General features: G+C 42.6%; 1 protein-coding gene across 4 annotated transcripts in view; it reads left to right on the top strand.

Moving 5' to 3' along the window:
• The first annotated feature begins 4941 nt into the window (after window positions 1-4941).
• TUT7 (terminal uridylyl transferase 7) overlaps window positions 4942-18821 on the top strand; it is a 67645-nt gene continuing 53765 nt past the window's right edge. For 2 of the 4 annotated variants that reach the window (XM_055127185.1, XM_055127201.1), the window contains exons 1-6: window positions 4942-5073; window positions 5763-6313; window positions 12491-12672; window positions 13161-13277; window positions 14645-14822; window positions 18453-18541. In XM_055127185.1, the coding sequence (XP_054983160.1) occupies window positions 5794-6313; window positions 12491-12672; window positions 13161-13277; window positions 14645-14822; window positions 18453-18541 (1086 nt within the window). In that variant the 5' untranslated portion in view covers window positions 4942-5073; window positions 5763-5793. Of the gene's footprint in view, window positions 5074-5194; window positions 5333-5606; window positions 5628-5762; window positions 6314-12490; window positions 12673-13160; window positions 13278-14644; window positions 14823-18452; window positions 18542-18821 lie in introns of those variants that run through there. The other 2 variants (XM_055127191.1, XM_055127197.1) reach the window with 2 other exon arrangements.

Here is an 18821-nt window from a genome sequence, read left to right on the forward strand (position 1 = left end):
TTCCATTGGTTACTTCACCATAATGGACCCTACAGAAGGGAAGATGGTGGAGTACATGGCCAGGCTCTGCCATGCGGGCAGGACACTCTCAGTAGCTTGCCAGGCTCTTTGAGAGGGACAGAGGAATCGAAACAGGGTCAGCAGCGTGCAAGGCAAACGCCCTACCCTCTGTGCTATCGTTCTAGTCCAGTTCCCATATAAACATTTGTTAATTTACTAATCGTTTAAGTGGTCCTATCCCCCTTTCTGTCTAGATAGCAGGTTGGTTTGGGTCCCTCTGTCCATAAATAATACTTTATGGTTTATGGTCTATTCATCTCTGCCCAGACCCTAGAATCAGTCACTCAGAGCTCCTGCCTGATTGTACTTGCTTAGCTACCTGTTTATGCTCCTGATTTTACCCCTGCACTCACAGGGTCAGGATTTAGATCAACACACCAGTATAAAACCAAAAGTAACAGTATTAAAAGGGCAAATAAACATCAAAAACTGCAATTCTGACTCTTCCCATATCATTACTCTTTTAATCAACATTGTTTCTTTTCTTTTGTTTCAGACAACCTCTTTTATCTTCAATATGAGCTTATTATGAGCAAATTTAACATAGGAGTTAAGCTTTGGCAAAAGAAAACAAAAAAGGAGGATGGTGAGAGGGATGCTGGGGACATTGGTGGTGGGAAAAGTACACTGGTGGAGGGATGGGTGTTCAATCATTGTATGATTGAAACTCAATCAGTAAAGCTTTTTAACTGTATCTCATGGTAATTCAATAAAAAAAATTAAAGTTTAAAATGATGTATTACCTATGGTCTCTCTTCTTTTGAAGAGAGGGTCATGCCCGGCATTGCTCAGGACTTACTCCTGGCTCTGCACTCAGGGATTACTCCTAGTGGGCTTGGGGGACCATATGAGATGCCAGGAGTCAGGAATTATACAAGGCAAGTGCCCTATGTGCTGTATGATTTCGCCCATCCCAAAGTTCCTCTTGAACGCTAGACAACTGTTGGCTAACTTTTCCTAAGCCAGAAACTACTCAGTTAGATGTGGTGATCCTGCTGCCCCACAATAAATGCAAGCATGTGACTTCACACTCCCTTCAGAGTCTCTCATAAAAGATCATTGCCATTGCTGAGAAGATTATTGGCTTGCTTCTCATGTAACATCAGAACCAAAACACTTACACAAAGCATTGTACAAAAGTTGTATGATCGTGCTTTAAACCACTTGTAGCATGGGTAATAATTAAGGAGAAGGTTTGAATTCCAGGGTTGTCGCTTGGTTCATTGCAAACACTTCTTCATTTTTAATTTTTTAATTTTAATTTTTAAAACTATTTTTGTTTAATTTTATATTTAAAATAAGGAGAATAGCTTTCTAGTAGAGATGCAGGGACTGAATGAGGTAATGTTTATCAAGTCCTTTCCAGTATCTGACAATGATCAGTACTTATGTGACCGTAAATTTGTGTGTTTGGGGGGGTGGGGTTGTTGCACAATAAAGTGGGGAGTCAGGCAGGTAGACTTGAGAAAAGAATACTCCCACCTCTCTGCTCCACCCACCATGGCCACCATGGGGAGAATGTCTGGGTTGATAATGTCTGCTGAGCACCTACACTGTAAGGACATTCCACCAGCCCCACAGCTGTGAAGCTGCACCTGAGGTCCACTTGTTCTGCATGGCATGGGAGATGGTCTCTGTTACCCCATTTCTCAGGGAGCTATGAACTCAGGCTGGAGTGAAGAATTGTCTTTGCAGGAAAGAAAAAAATAGTCCTAACTGCCACACAGACATTCCAGATCCAACCCCTTCCCTTGCAGAAAAGAATCAAAAATAGTTTTATTTGTTTTTTTGGGAGCCACTCCTAGCGATGCTCAGGTCTTATTCCTGGCTCTGTGTTCAGGGATCATTCCTGGCTGTCTTGGAGGACCATATGTGGAGCTGGGGAAAGAACATATATCAGCAGTGTACAAGGCAAATGCCCTAGCCACTGTACTATAGCTCCAGCCCATCAAGATAGTTTTTACTGAATGAAATTAGAAAGATGTGAAGGGAAAATAATAGAAGAGACAAAGGCTTGTCCAGAGTGGGAAAAGCTAAGATAGAGATAAGCAAATGAGCTATGTATTTAAAGGAAAACGCCGGCTTGAAGAGCAAGCCCTAAATCGCTTTCAGGAGGGCCTTTTATACAATTCCTTCAAATGTTTGTTTATTTTTCTGGAATTTTGAATACAGAAAAGTTAATCTCGGTGTTGTCACAGGGTAAACCTTTTACTGAGGGTATAAACTACTCCTTACACTATTGATGGTCTTCTCATAATCTTATCCCTTGAATTCTTCATGTCTCTTCATATTCTCATAGATTCTCCTGTAGCTTCTGTAGCACTCAGGAAGGAGTCCATCCTTCTCTGGGTGGAGGCTTGGATTTCTGCATCTGAGTGTTGCTTCAATTTCTCTTCTTCAAAGAACTCAGAATTCGTATTTCAAAGCGCTTTGGTATTCATGCCTTTGAACGATTTCAAGGCTGGGTAATCTCTTACATTTTACTATTTCCCTAAAATGCATTAATAGGGTCTCCCCACATCTACCTGCAACAGTTTATTTTTATTTAGTTTTGTTTTTCATCTGCATCCACTGGTGTTGGGGAAGGGACATGGAACCCCTGCACAATGCTCAGGAATGGAACTTGTAACTGCATCCTAAGCATGTGTTCCAACCCTTTAATAAGCCATCTCCCCAGCCTTTGTTAATAAGTACTTTGTGATGAACTGTTGTGAAACCATGGCCTAAAGCAGAGCTAGACTCAGAATGTTAGCTCCAGGGCCTTGGAAGGCTGTGAAATAGAGTGGATGTGACCAAGCTGTGTCTATGCTGCTTCTCACAAAATGGCCCTTAGCAGGAACAAAAAACAAAAACCTTCCAACCCCTGCCCTAAAGGGACAGGCCTGCCTGACCTCAATCAAATTGGAGTAGACAAAAATACAAACATTTAAAAAATATTGTACTTTTCTTCCACATTTTATTTTGCAGATAGTGCTTTACAGAATCCGTGAATATAACTGACCTGCAGGCACTAAGAAGCAGCAGAATGTAATTTAGACACCTTACCCCAGTCTCTACCCACTTGCCTTTCACTTCACGCTGGCAGATGAACCTGGCTGCTTGCAAGGTATTAGGGAAAAGGCAGGAAGCCAAGTCAGCGCTCTCTGCCTCGAGACAGATGACCTGCCTTCCCCCAGGACTCCACTCTGCTCTTGCTCTAACTACCTTGAGCCACACCCACAGTTTCCCAGTAGGGGAAATGGGGGCCCAAGCCCACCTAGTGAGGCTGTTCTGAGACCAGGCCGGGTGCCTGGAGCCTGCTCCCTCTCCATGTGGGCTGTTTGGGAGTCCAAGCTGGGTGGCTGGAGCCTGCTTCTCCTCCGTGCCAGACTGTTCTGGAGACCAGGCCAGTGCTGGAGCCTGCTTCCTCTCCATGCTGGGCTGCGCTTCCCTGCAGCAGGCCCTGCCCCAAGAAGTCCCAGCTTTAAATTTACTCTTAAGACTCAGAGAAACTATTTTCCAAAATAGACCACATGCTGGGCCACAAAGCATACCTCAATAGAATCAGGAAGATAGAAATTGTGTCAACTATCTGTTCAGATCATGATGCACTGAAGATAGAAGTTAATCATGCACAGACGCAGAGAACTAAATCAAACACCTGGAAATTAAACAACTCAATGTTTAACAATGAGTGGGTCAGGGAGGAAACCAAGGAAGAAATCAAAACATACCTGGAAACAAATGAGAATGAAGACACAAACTACCAGAACCAGTGGGACACAGCTAAAGCCGTGTTAAGGGGAAAATTTATAGCTCTGCAAGCATTCCTCAAGAAGGAAGGACCCACATAAATAACTCGACCTCACAGCTCAAGACCTTAGAAAATTACCAACAAAAGAAGTCTAAACCAGGCAGAAGGAAGGAAATAATAAAACTAAGAGCAGAAATCAGTGAAATGGAAACCCAAAAATAATCCAAAAGATCAATGAGCAAAGGGGAATGCCCTGCCACAGAGGCAGGATGGGGTGGAGGGAATGGGTTGGGGGTGGTGGGAGGGTCCTGGGATCATTGGTGGTGGAGAATGGGCACTGGTGGAGGGATGGGTACTCGATCATTATATGACTGAAACTCAAACACGAAAATATCTAAGTATATAACTGTACCTCACGGTGATTCACTAATTTAAAAAAAAGACAAAGAGAAACTAAGACATATTTCCTCTGTATCCATGCTCTGGCCACTTGCTGTAAGCTCTATAGGATAGCACAGATACTCTGGCCAACAGGGTGCAAAGGGCAGAGAGGAAAACGGAGTAATCTGCTCACTCCAGCGCTGCACTTCAAGGTTCAGAACTCGAGTGGAGCATTCTGGCCACTCCCTGGGGTGGCAGAGCCTTCAGAACGCCCCTTTCTAATAAAAGGCAGAGCGATCTTCGAGCCTAGGGAAAAGCGGAGCTGCTCCCGGGACACAGCGCGGAGAGCGACAGGTGACGTGGGCCCAGCCAGTCCGCCCTGCCACCCGGGAGCCTCCGAGGCCGCCCAGCGGCCAGGGCGCGCCTCTGCCCTCCAGACCCCACGGCCGGACCCCACTGCCCAGCCGCTGCCAGGCCAGAGGGGGCCGGGCCGCCAAGCGGGGCGAGCGACCGGACCCGCAGCCGAGCCCACGGCCAGACCCCACTGTCGGCCGGAGGCGGAAGCAGGAGGGGCTGAGGGCGGGTCCTGGGCGAGAGCCTTCGCGCGCGGGGCGGGGCGTGAGTGAGAGGGGGCGGGGCGTGCTCGCGGGGAGGCGTGATGTGTTGGGGAAGGGGCGTGTCGCGCCGGCGGGTGGGTGTGGCGATGCGGAGATGGGCGGGGCGCGCTGACGGCGGGGCGGGGCGGGCGCGCGTTTCCGGCGTGCGCGGGGGAGCGCTCAGGCGCGGGCGCCGCCGCTCGCGACCGCGCACAATGAGCAGGCGCCGAGCGCCGGAAGTGGGGCGGTAGGAAAACACGGAGAGGGCCGGCGGGACCGGAAGCGGGGATCGCGGCGGAGCTGGTGAGTCCCCGCGCTGCCTCTCCCGGAGCCTCCCACTCGGGGGTCGCGCCGGCCTGCGGCGGTCCCGGCGGCGGGCGCGGGCGCCGGCCGGGCTGGAGTCCGGCAGGACCCCGCGACCCGGGAGGCGGATGGCGCTCCCGGTCCGCGTCCTCAAGCCGCACCGGACCCTGGCGGGCGGGCCGGGCGGCCAGACCCGAGCCCGCGGGGAGCCGCTCGCTGCCCGCTTTCTGCGGCGGGCCGGCCCCGCGGGGAAACTGAGGTCCGGCGGGCTGGGCGGCGCGCTCTCGGCGCTGGCGATGGGGCGGCGGGCGGGGTGGGGCCCGGACCCGCCCGCGTCCTGCGCGGCCCCGGCCGGCCCCCGACTCGGGACACCGCGGATCTCCGCCGCAGCCCGGCCGCCCGGCGCCCTTTGTCTCCCGGGAGGGTCCCCCGGAGCCGTGGGCGCCGCCGGCGCGGCCCCGGCGGGTCGGCTCGCGACCGCGTCTCACGGAGAGTAGTCAGTCCGAAGTCTGAAACTCTAACGCGCGGCCGGTGTGCGTGCATGTTGCTGGAAGGTGATGGGAACTCCATTGAAACTCGGGGAAAGTAGTGCACAGGTTTTCCAGCATCTAGGCAGCGAATGGGGGATATTTTATTATACTCAAATGTCTTGCTGTAGTCCGATGTTTACCAAAAATACATTCTTTCAGGTGCGAAGTGAGAAAATAGAAGTGAAAGACCATGGGAGATGCAGCAAGACCTTACTTTGTGAAGCGTGCTAAAGACCGAGGGAGCATAGATGATGAGGATTTCAGAAGGGGTCATCCTCAACAAGATTATATAATAATGGATGATTATGGCAAAGGCCATAGCAATAAAGTAGAAAAGAGCCTTCCCAGAAAAAAAGTAATACCAGGAAACTATGGGAATGCCCCCAGAAAAGGACCATATGCTGCTTCCAGCAATCCGTACGCATTTAAAAACCCGATGTATAGTCCGCCTGCTTGGATAAATGACAACCACAAGGAGCAGAGCAAGAGGTGGCTGGCTGATGAACTGACCGGAAATTCAGACGGTTGGAGAGAATTTAAACCTGGATCCAGGACTCCTGTTACAAATCGATCAAGAAAAGACACTTTTCAAGAAACCGAAGATAGTTATAGGTGGCAGGACGGCAGAGGCAGCCGAGGTGTGCGACGGCTGTTTAATAAAGGCCTGGTAAGCCTGGAAGGCACGGTGGAGGCGGAGGCAGGAAACCCTGGTAATGTGTTCCAACTCAGACCTTTGTGTTAGACTAATCAGCTGTATCTTTTCTTTTTTCACCTAAATGGGTTTTATTTTCAGGAAAGTAATTTCAGTTTTCCAGTCTCTGTTTAATATGTTCATTCTATTGATCCTTTCAGTGGTTTACTTTGCCACAGCGCTCATTTTGCTTTGATAAACATTTGTATTGTTGTTCTGTTTTTTAGAAAAAGGGTTATATTCTGGGATGACTATTAAAATTTCTGAGTGGAGTGTAGACACTTGCTAAATTACTATTTTTTAATTGAATAATGAATGTGTCCATATTATGTAAAGTGACAATGTAAAGCTAAAAAGTATTGTAAAAACAATGTAGACTGCATGAGGATTATATATGTTTTCAGAAATGCAGATAAAGCTTTTCTTGTTTGTAGCTCACAAAACTGTACAGGAGGTCAGGCATTTGCCTTGCTTGCAGCCAACTCTCATTAAATCCCTGGTAAGGCATATGAACCACCAAACACCACCGAGGGTCACACCTGAACACAGAACAACCCTAAAAATACTGGATGTGGACCTAATATCTCCCCCCACCTCCCCACCAAAGTCTATTTCAAAGTGTAATTTTCTAGGTACTTGGTGCTTCTATATTTTTGAGTTATTTTAGTATGTCAGTGTGGACTTTGTTCATAGAAGAGTTCCTATAAGTAGGAAATAATTACTGGATAATTACTAATGAAATTATAAATTCGAAGGAAAAATGAAGTATTTTGTGTTATAGTGGAAATTATGCTGGACAAGATCAGGCTTTCTAGCTTCTTGATAGAAGAGCTTTGGGTGACTATATAGACAAAGTTGCAAATTGGCTGACTTGTTACAAGTATTCTAAATTTAAATGTATTCCTCTATTCCTCAGCCCTGGCTCCTTCTGGGTCTCTGAAGCCCTTTTCCTTCATGTGGCCTGGGGGGGGGGGGGGGGGGGCGTGTCCTAGAGTTTGAAAGTAACCCGGGTTTTTAATTTATGACCTGGACATTTAGAACAATGAGGGAAAAGTCACGCAGAAGTTTATTAATTTAAATAGCAGGAAAGGTGCTATACTGTACTTTTAAAAATAGGAAAAAAGAAAATGCAAATACCTTACATCAGATAGAAACAGAGCAAGGTATGAGGCTGCATGTTTTACTAGGAGCCTGTGGTCTGCTGTGGGCCCCAGAATATTCCACAGGGACTGCAGGTGGAAGTTGCATGAATGAGCACCATGGAGGAGGCCTGCTGGTCAGGCTGTGGTGGCCGCAGTCCATTAAAGATTGAGAAACACTGTTAAAAAGACTCAGTAGAGAGAGAACTTTAACCCCCTAGATCTTTAAGTGAGAAAGAATTCGAAAGTGTGCTTGATTCCATGCTTAGTCCTGATGTCTCAGAGGTAGAAAACACAAGCAGCACTGTGCCCCCAGGAGACAGTAAGAAAGCGGGACTGGAAAGCTGTGTGTGCTGGCCCCCCGCACAGAAGTATGGGCCTGTCAGGGACTCTGGGACACATATTAAACATTGGAGGACTGTGTGTGTGTGTGTGTGTGTGTGTCTTAAAGTCTGTATGTTTTAAGGATTTTATTTTTTAAATGTTCCTGTAATTGGTGGGGTGTGAACTTTGTGGAGAGGGCAGAAGGTCACACCTGGTGGTGCTGGGTGGCACTTCTGGCTCTGTGCTCAGGGTTCACTCCTGGAGGTGCTCACAGGACCATATGCTGGGGAATAAACTGGGTTGGCTACATGCAAGGCAAACACCCTTGTACCCCCCAGGCTGCATATGAACATTTTAGTTACCAGTAAAGAAGTTTAGATAAAAAGATTTGCCACTAGACTGATGCTTTTTTTCTGGTGGGGTAAGGTGGAGCACACCCAGGAGTGCTCAGGGCTTACTCCTGTCTCTATTCAGGAATCACTCCAGGTGGTTCTCCAGGGACCCTATGGAGTGACAGGGAGTAAACCCAAGTTGGTGGGGTGCAAGGCAAGTAAGTGCCTTTTTTTTTTCTTTTTTCTTTTTTGGTCACACCCGGCGATGCACAGGGGTCACTCCTGGCTCATGCACTCAGGAATTACTCCTGGCGGTGCTTGGGGGACCATATGGGATGCTGGGATTCGAACCCGGGTCGGCCGCCTGCAAGGCAAACGCCCTACCCGCTGTGCTATTACTCCAGCCCCACAAGTAAGTGCCTTTACCTACTCTCTCTGGCCCAATACAGATACTTAAAGGGACTGTTTATAGACCAAAAACCTCTTCTGAATATTTTTGTTTTTCCCAAAAGCAGCTGTTTTAGTTATTAAGTACTTTTGAACAACAAATGTATTTTTACTGCCTTCCTGTTGAAGCAATTCTAAGTATTTTCTATAGGAAGTTCTGGTGTTTATTTCAGTCACTAAGTGAAGGACTGTCCAGCTTATACTTTAAAAATCTTCATAAAGAAAATAGTACTGGTATAATGTTGTTTACTGTAGAAAATTTGGTTGAAAGTAATGCTGCACTGTGCTTGGTAGGCAGTAAGAAGGGTTTTAAACAATTGAATTTTTCTTAAATCAGAATTAGCTTATAAGGGAGCTTTTTGTGAGCGATGTAAGGAAAATTATGTTAACATGGCTTTATTTTTAATTCTGCTTTTCATTTCTGCATTTCCAATCCCACTATTTCTATACTAAAAATTTAATGATTTTGGAATAATGCTATTAATGAAAACACTCGTTTTTGTGTGACAAATAATGTGTCATGTACAAATAAACGTGTTGGAAACCTTGAAAGATAGACATACTTAGCACATACACAAAACCTGGGATGAGCCAGGTGTTCATCTAAATTACAGAAATTTTACACCAATTTCTAGCATTCTCTTCAGATGAGATTTTACTTTACTGTGGTTTATTTTGCCATGTAAGTCTAGAAATTTCAAAAGATGTGTGTAAAATTCTGACATTTCTGGTGTATATTGGTATGCTGTGAGAAATGTTTGTAAGTTTTTTTCAGAGCTTACATTTTTCAATAGAAGGTTGAGGGCAAGAGAGCTAGTATATGGGTTAAGGTGCTTGCTCTTTATACAGACAACCCTACTTCTATCTCCAGTGCTGCTTATAATTCTCTGCTTCCCCAAGAACTGCCAGGAGTAAGCCCTGAGCACCAATTGGTATGGCCCATAACCCCCACCACCCACCAAAAGAGTGCTGAATTTCAAAATATCATCCGTGTTCCTTTGTAGTGGTAGAGACCAAATACTGGGCCTCACATATTCAGGGCAACTGTTCACCTGTTGAGTTTCATCTCATCTATACTTTAATCTATTTCAGATCTCTTTATATGTCATGTGCCCTGTGACCCATGTGTCCAGTGGGGATAAGAACATCCATGACAAGCTCACTATAGGAATCTGTAAGGCAATGGGTTTAAAGTGTTGGCATCAAATCTGTCCCGTAGTAAAAAAAAAACTCACTATTGGTGATTCCCTGTGGTAGTCAGCATACTGTCAGGGTCTCCACAGCCACTCGCAGGAAGGAGTTAGTTATACTCTGTCTTCTGAAAATGAAATAGTTCTTTAGAGGTAGTTATTTTGTAAATCTAAAAAAAAATGGAAAAAATAGTTATTTTGTGATGGAGAGGACTTAAAAAAAGGAATTTCAGTCACTGTTTTCTTTCTTAACTGTGGTGAGCAAATAGTATTTTTCTATGGGGTCATGTTAGAGTCACTAACTTTTTTTTTTTTTGCTTAAGCAAGACACTTCTACCTCAGCCTGGGACACTGAAGTCAGATACAATTATTTGGGTTTTGTAATATTGATGAGCAAATTACAAAAGAATAGGTACATATCTCAAGTTCAAAAAAGGACTTCATCCCAAAGTTTGGATCACTTGTGTAGACTAAGGCTGTTACTGTCACTGTCATCCTGTTGCTCACCCCGATTTGTTTGAGCGGGCACCAGTAACATCTCTCATTGTGAGACTTATTGTTACTGTTTGTGGTATATCCAATATGCCACGGGTAGCTTGCCAGGGTCTGCCATGCGGGCACAATACTCTTGGTAGCTTGCCGGGCTCTCCGAGGGGCAGAAGAATCTAACACGGGTCGGCCTCGCGAAAGGCGAACACACTACCGCTGTGCTATCACTCCAGCCCAGACTAAGGCTACTGGCCTTAAAAGATTGTGAGAATTACCAGTAGGAAAATGCAGGTAATAAGATAGCCCGATTTTCTGATCAAATGACTACTTTCAATGTTTTGTTCATTTTGATTTCTTAAAAAAATGAATATTTTGATCATTTTTTTCATTGCTACTCATTGTTAGGATGATTTGCAGAACTTAACCATATCTTTGTGGTAGTTTTAACACAGTGTTTGGTGGCATTTGTTTTTCTCACCTTCCCTCATTCCCTTTGATGCTACAGTTCACCAGGGGTTGCATACACATGGCTATGATGCTTGTAGGTACACTTAGTTAGCTCTGGTGCTCACTGAGGTTTGTGAAGTGGCTGGTGGCATGGCTGAACTTCACTTGTGCAGGGCATCACAGCATAGCTAGCTCCAGGCTCCATGCAATGGTACTTGTGGGGAACATTGAGGATCTGAACTTGTGGCTGTCGCTATGTAAGGCACACACTCTCTCAGCCCCTATACTTGTCACCCTCAAGGATAGTGGTTTTCTTTTAGTTTCTTGTAATAACTTCCTTGAGTTAGAGGCCCCATACTTCCCTTTTCAGGTTCTTTGTAACTGCTTTACAGATGAGTGTTCTAACAAAGGGCTAGAGAGAAAGGTCAAGGGGCAGAGCGCACGCGCCTACACACGCACGCGGCGCCTACACACACACACACAGAGGGGAGGGCTGAGCACATACTCTGCATGCAGGAGACACAGCTCCAGTTCCCAGCACTGCCTGGTCCCATGACCACCACCAGGAGTAACATCAAACACTGGTGGTTGTGGCTCAAAAATAAGTTCCTCTAAAACCTTGACCTAGTTCCACTAGGTATTTTAAAAATAAAGGCACTTGCCTTGCACAGAACCAACCCCAGTTTAATCCATGCTATCACATACTCTCCCCTGAGCACATAGCCAGTTGTGAGTTCTGAGTGCTGTCAGGTGTGGCCCAAAATAAACAGCTTGCTCTGCATGTGTGAGGGTTTGGGTACACTCTGCAAGGGAAAACAAAAAACAACCTAGACATAATTCACAAGGGCAGTTCAATATATTGATGTTCTCAATGACTGATTTTTGGCATGCCATTTAAAATACTAGTAACTTTTTAGAACTTGATAGATGTCATCAGAGCTTTAGATTTCAGTCCCACAACTTGTAGTTTCATAGATTAAATAGTTCAAGTTTTAAAAAGAATGGATTTATTAGTTATAAGAATTGTAACAGCAGAATATAAATTTGTTTGATATAAATCAAATGAATTAGTCTTGTTGAAAATTCATCAACTGCTGATTGTTTTTTTCCTTTGAAAAATGGTCAATGTGCAGGCTAAAGTTATAGGTGGGCAAATTTATCTTCAAAACTTTCAATAAATAGAACTTTGGCATGGGCTTCTTAATAAGAATAAGGAAAATTTAATTGTGTGAAGGCTAAATTTGCAACTATATGATGCTGAATTTACAACTAACAGTGGTTTTTTTTTTAACTTTTCAGATGAAAATCTATTTGGTATTTAAGTTCTCTGGAGGTACATTAGCCATATTTGCCTTTTTGACATTTTCACTTATTAAAAAATGAGAAATCAAATGTGAGTAATTTTCATTAGAAGAGGTATATTTCTAGGTGTGCCGGATATGTTAGGTGTGTATACAGTACTTAGTATGATCTATTAGATGAATAAGAAGTACAGGTATTTGTGCCTTTAGAGGGTAACTTCCACTGTTGCTCATGTGGTCATTTATATATTAGGAAGATAGAAGATCAGATTGTATGATTGAAGTAGGCTTCCTTTTACATTTTTTAATAAGTTGACTTTTATGGCTTAGTTATCTTCAAATGAAACTCTGGATACATATTCAAGCATTTTAGTCATGGGGGAGCTGCCTTTTTTTTGTTTTTTGTTTTTCTCTATTATCAGCCAACATAGAGATATCATTGTATTATTAATATGCATGTAAGTTCTAATTTTTTAATTCAGGAGATGACTTTTTCAATATTGCCAATATCTTTTTCCTAATTTAAGAGAACAAGAAGCAGAGGTCCAGACCTAGGAAGCCACGGAGGACTAGGAATGAGGAGAATGAGCAGGATGGAGAGTTGGAGGGCCCCGTGATCGATGAGTCTGTGCTGTCGGCCAAGGAGCTTCTGGGCTTGCAGCAGGCCGAGGAGAGACTGAAAAAGGACTGCATCGAGAGGCTGAAGAGGGTAATGTCTTTGGGTATATTTTGTTCACTAAACAAAACATTTGCTGAAATATTTGTTGTGGTCTAAACTAGTTAATAAATAAGTGCTTTTGATGAATTAGGTATCATACTTTGGTGACCCCTAATATTTAGGCACTGGAGGTTAAAAATGGAAATTGGATTTAATAGCATTGCTTCAATAAAAATGACTACTAGAAGATGCGGCAGTATTACAGCTTACCTTGCATGTGGCCAGCCTGTTTAATCCCTGGCACCACATATGGTCTCCTGAGCTCACTAGAAGTGATCTCTGACTGCAGAGCCAGGAATAAGCCTTTGGAGTGTGAAAACAAAAGGAAAAAATAATAACTTCTAAGATGGCACTAAAGACCAAAAATTAGACATTGGTAATTTTTAAATAAAGGGAAAATAATTTTATGGCAAATTTTTGTTGACCCGCATTTTAAAAACATATTTACATATGTTATTCTAAATCTCTTCAAATTACAGCGACCTCGAAACTACCCTACAGCCAAGTATACCTGCAAACTTTGTGATGTTTTCATTGATTCTGTCGCATTTGCTCATAAGCATATCAAGGAGAAGAGGCACAAGAAAAACATGAAGGTAACTTTAATGTAACCCAAACCGATATGTGTGCTGTTACTTAGAATCTCTGTGACTTTCTTTGCTTAAGACTATGATTTTAATAACTTTACTAACACTTAATAAATTTTGTTTAGCCAGGATATACAGATCAGATTGTTTTACAGAGCAGTTTTGTAAATTTCCTTTAGGACAGTGTTAGGAAAATGAAGTCACTAGTAAGACTTAGCTTTAGGTTCTTAAGCAGAGAAGAATAAAGCAGATAATCTAAATGCCACTCGTTGCTCTTAAATACTACGTTTTCTTATCTTTGCCTTTCCTATATGATCATTTTATGTTTATAAAGAAATGTGTGAAGAACAAAAGCAACCAGTGCTGGCGTGGATGTGGGGGAAAAGGGACGCTCTTTCACTGTTGTTGGGAATGCCAACTGGTCCAGCCTTTCTGGAAAACAATATGGACAGTCCTTCAAAAACTAGAAATTGAGCTTCCATATGACCCTGCAATACCATTTCTGGGAATATATTCCAAGGATGCAAAAAAGCACAGTAGAAATAACATTTGTACCTATGTGTTTATTGCAGCACTGTTCACAATAGCCAAAATCTGGAAACAACCCAAGTGCGCTAGAACACATGACTGGTTAAAGAAACTTTGGTACATCTACACAATGGAATACTATACAGCTGTTAGGAGAGATGAAGTCATGAAATTTGTCTATCCATGAAATGGATAGACATGGAGAGTATCATGCTAAGTGAAATGATTCAGAAAGAGAGGAACAGACATAAAAGGACTGCACTCATTTGTGGAATATAGACTAACATCACATGAGGCTGACACCCAAGGACAGTAGATACAAGGGCCAGGAGGATTGCCCCATAGCTGGAAGCCTGCTTCATGAGCGGAGGGGATAAGGCAGATGGAGTAGAGAAGGGATCACTAAGAAAATGATGGCTGGAGGAATCAGTTGGGATGGGAGATGTGTGCCGAAAGTAGATAATGGACCAAACATGATGACCTCTCAGTGTCTGTGTTGCAAGCCGTAATGCCCAAAAGTATAGAGAGTATGGGGAATATTGTCTGCCATGGAGGCAGGGGGAGGGTGGAAAAGATTATACCTGGGATATTGGTGGTGGGGAATGTGCACTGGTGGAGGGATGAGTGTTTAATCATTTTGTAATTGTAACCCAAACATGAAAGCTCGTAACTATCTCACAGTGATTCAGTAAAATTAAAAAAAAAGAAAAGAAATGTGTGATTATATAACAACTAACAAAACTGAGATGCCTAGAAAAAGTTTTTCAGAAACGTCTACAGTTGTTGTCTCCGTGAGTGTTAAAAGGTAGACTGTGAATCATTTTTAATCTCAACATTAATCTTAAAAGGAAAAACAAGAAGAAGAGTTACTCACTACGTTGCCCCCACCAGCACTCTCGCAGATACATGCCATTGGCAATGCGATTGACAGAGTGGTACAGGAGTTTGGCTTACTCAATGAGAACTTGGAACAAAGACTAGAAATTAAACGTATCATGGAAAATGTGTTTCAGCACAAGTTATCAGGTACTTTCTAGATTTTTTTTCCTATTTAGATACCTAAAATTACCGAATTCATTTTCTCCTGCCGGTGGTAATTTTCTTTTGATAAAAGCTATTGGCATATCCTGAAGCTTTTTACATTTTATGTGTTCTTTTTATTGGCTTCATGTATGTTTGTTATGAAAAACCGCTGAAAATGCTCCAAAATGGTTTCTTTAGAGGAAAGAGTGTGAAGATTGTTGCATTTCACCCAGGGACCATTAAGTCCTTCTATAAGAGATCACTAACATTAAAGGTTGAGCCTTGTGTGCTAACATGCATGCATATATATGTATGTATGTATGTATGTATCTGTAAAAAAGAAATATTTCCCTCTAAGATTAGTTGCCTCCTACTTTGAACCCTATCAGATGTGGTGTGAGGTATGAGTTGTCGCGGGGTCATGAATGCAGCTGGGCAGTCAAGGAACACGTTCACTTGTAGGTGAGGCTCGGTTCAGGCATGTGGAGAGCGGCTGTGAGTGTGGTGCCAGTTGAGTTGTGGAGGCTTTCAGTTTCCAGAGCTGAGTGGGTCCCTTGGGGCGGGGAAGAGTCTCACTGCGCCCCCTCCAGGTCACTGAAAATGAAACAGCCCAGTGCAGGGTCCTGCAGCATGGTTATGGCTTGTGTATTAGATTTGTTTTGATTATAAATTTAATTGTGCACAAGTTTTGTGGCTTATATGTATATATTTGTCTTCTAAATTGACAATATTTTGAGTTAAAAATAAAGAGTTATGCAGTCATTTTCAGGTAGGTTACTTATGTCCAAAAAAGCCTCTGACTTGAAAGAATTACTGTGTCCAAAATGAGTGTTTTGCCATACTATGAGGCGCAGGAAGGGGGATGAGGAGGAAAAAGAAAAAAAAAAAAAGGAAAAGGAAAAAGGAAAAAAAAAGAGAGAGAGAGAGAGAGTTATGTACTTGTAGCCGTGGGGCTACATATCTCTTCATTTCCAGCAATGAAAAACTAATTATCAAATGTAGTAGGTCTGTCTCTCTTGGTTGGAAACTCCAACAACTATAGTGAGTTTTGTGTTGAATTATGGAATGTAATCAAGGTAAAGAAAAAATGAAGTGAAATTCATTAGTTATACAGTAGGGGGTAGGGGGTGGGGGCGGGGGGTATACTGGGGTTTCTGGTGGTGGAATATGGGCACTGGTGAAGGGATGGGTGTTTGAATATTGTATAACTGACATATAAACCTGAGAACTTTGTAACTTTCCACATGGTGATTTAATAAAAAAATAAATAAATAAAAAGAAAAAAAGACCAAAATGAGTGTTTTGGAAACTGGTTAGTAATAGATTTTTGTGTACTAATAAATTAATTTTTTATTATGTCTGAGCAGTCATGTTTACAAAGCTCTCCTAGAAGTGATTTTGATTCGTTGGTAGGACTAGCTGGCTATTTAAATTTATCATCATATCCATAGAATTCTTTATTCTGTTAAAAGAATTATATAGCATACTATTTTGATGTATATATCTCATAAAGATAAATTATGAGGGTATGGGGCTTGAGTTTGTTTCCCAGTATCTCACAGTCAGATGTGGTCCCAAATACAAAATAGTGAGAATCTTATTTTTATATGTCAGCCTTTCGTTATTTAAAAAAAAAAAAAAAATTGTTTTTATTTGGCTCAGGGAACCGAATGGGATGACAGGGTCTAATTAGGGTTAGCCACATACAAGGCCAGTACCCTGCCCACTGTCCTATTGCTCCGGCCCCGTAGGTCACTCTTCCTTTAATGTGGCGGTATGGGGGGTACCCTGTGGTGCCAAAGGCCCAGCCCCTGCTCTCGAATGCCAGCGTGCTCTCCGGCCACATCCCACCTGAGCTCCTGCATGCACAACACTCCAGCCATTTGAGCCATTTTCTTGACCCTGTTTACTTTTTATCATTGTCTGCCCAGCCTTCCTGTACCCTGTTTTCCTCCTCCCACCATGGTCGTTTTAGCTCTGTTGTCAAGAGTCCTAGATATTCTCCATTCTCTTTCTTGGGTTTTGTGTTTGTTTTTTGTTTTTTTGTGGGGGGAGTAGTTTGGGCTCCTGGTGATGCTCGGGGTGGGGCAGGCTACTCTCAACTTTGTGCTTCCAACTTGGCCCCTGTGGTGCTTGGGACTATAGTTCCAGGGTTTAAACCAGGGTCCACCACATACAGGATACGCACCTTTAGCCTTACACTTTCTGTCTCTCCAGCCCTTGTTTGTTTCTTTATATGCCACATAGGAGTGAGATCATCTGGCATTTGTTCCTTCTCAGAATCATTCAATATGACAGCTTCTAAATTCATCCAAGCTGAAGCAAAAGGCAAATTTTATCTTGTAGCTGAATAGTATTCTATTGTATATACGTACCACAGTTTTTAGTCCTCTTATCTGTTGTTGGTTATTTGGGTTATTTTCAAAGACATCCTTATTATAAATAGCATTGCAGTGAGCATATACTTGGATAAAAAACTGGATAAAAGTTTCTTAGCAAACTTCAAACACATGAACTGGGATGTAGTTCAGTGATAGAGCACATGCCTTGCATGTGTGAGACCCTGGATGTATCCCTGGTACCACACATACAAGAAAAGATTGACCCCTTGTGGGATATTTTTAAAGTGAGGAGAGGAGTTAGCTTACTATATTGAGTAAGTACTTGCTTATAAGAAGGAGCTGTGAGTACATCTCCTAATTTAAAAAAGAGAGATTTTCCTACAGCAGTAGTCAAACATTGAAAACATTTTGAAATGCCATATATCGCTACAGGTACCAAGTATACCACCTGTTTTTTTTTTTTTCCTAAAGAATGAACTGGCTGCTGCCTAATATTGAGTTCTTCACTGGGGTGGGGGAGGTGTGGGGGGGAGTATTATTTCTATTTTCTTCTTCTTTTTTTTAATTGATTCCCCATGAGCTGCAGTTACAAAACTTTAATGTTTTTCAGTCATACAGTGATCAACACCCATCCCTCTACAGTGTACATTTTTCACCACCAGTGTCCCCAGTATCCCTCCTCCCCTATCCCCCATCCCAACCTTTCCTCTATTTCTTCACGTGTGTGTGTGTGTGTGTGTGTGTATGTATGTTTGTGTGTACTTGAGATTGAATATAGAGCCTCAAACATGCAAGACAAGTGCTACCTCTTGTCTAGAATTTTATCAGTTAACCTATGGTTTTTTTTCCAGGGTTTTCCTAAAGGAATTATAATATTTGAAAAATGTTTAATGAAGTGACTTCATTTTAAAAGTAATTGCTGAAAAGATAATTTTCATGACAAATTATATCTATTGTTCTGAAAGTTGAAATGTTTGCATAAATTCTAGTGTACTAGAATCCTCATCCTTTTTTGAGTATCACATTTTAAAAAATCATTGCAAATATTATCTAATCTAGCAGTTACTTTAGTGTGTTGTTGGCTACCAATTAAACTGCAGTCAGCGTTGCTTTCTCTGTTAAATAAAAGGAGGGAAAAGCAGTTACCTAGTTGTGTCCTATAGTTCATCTTTCTCGAATACAGTTCTGCTTTTGTGTTTAGTTTTAATTAATGGCTCCACTCCTTTGCTGACAGTGTTTTGTTTTAACAAAGCTTTAATTTTGACTTGTATTTATTTAAATTATCTTTTAGATTGTTCTCTGAGATTATATGGATCGTCCTGTAGCAGATTAGGGTTTAGAAACTCCGACGTAAACATTGACGTTCAGTTTCCAGCCATTGTAAGTATAAAATGAAATGGAATTATACTTCAGCTATTTGAAGTATTCGACTCTTTTCCCCTATAATTTTATCTTCAGTTTGATTTTGGAGCACTTCTTTTAATATTCTATATATCTTTCACACTTCAACCACTGGTTTTCTAGCTGTATTAGTACAGTGGAAATGTTTAGGTTCTGTTAACTTGGGAAGGTGGTAAAATCAACTTTCCAAAGACAGAAAAGAATTTCAAGTTTTAAATAGTGTAGATATGTGTACATCTATGATCTGATGTCTTAATTT

This window comes from Sorex araneus, chromosome 1, assembly GCF_027595985.1.
Source record: "Sorex araneus isolate mSorAra2 chromosome 1, mSorAra2.pri, whole genome shotgun sequence".
In the NCBI taxonomy this organism is placed as follows: domain Eukaryota; kingdom Metazoa; phylum Chordata; class Mammalia; order Eulipotyphla; family Soricidae; genus Sorex; species Sorex araneus.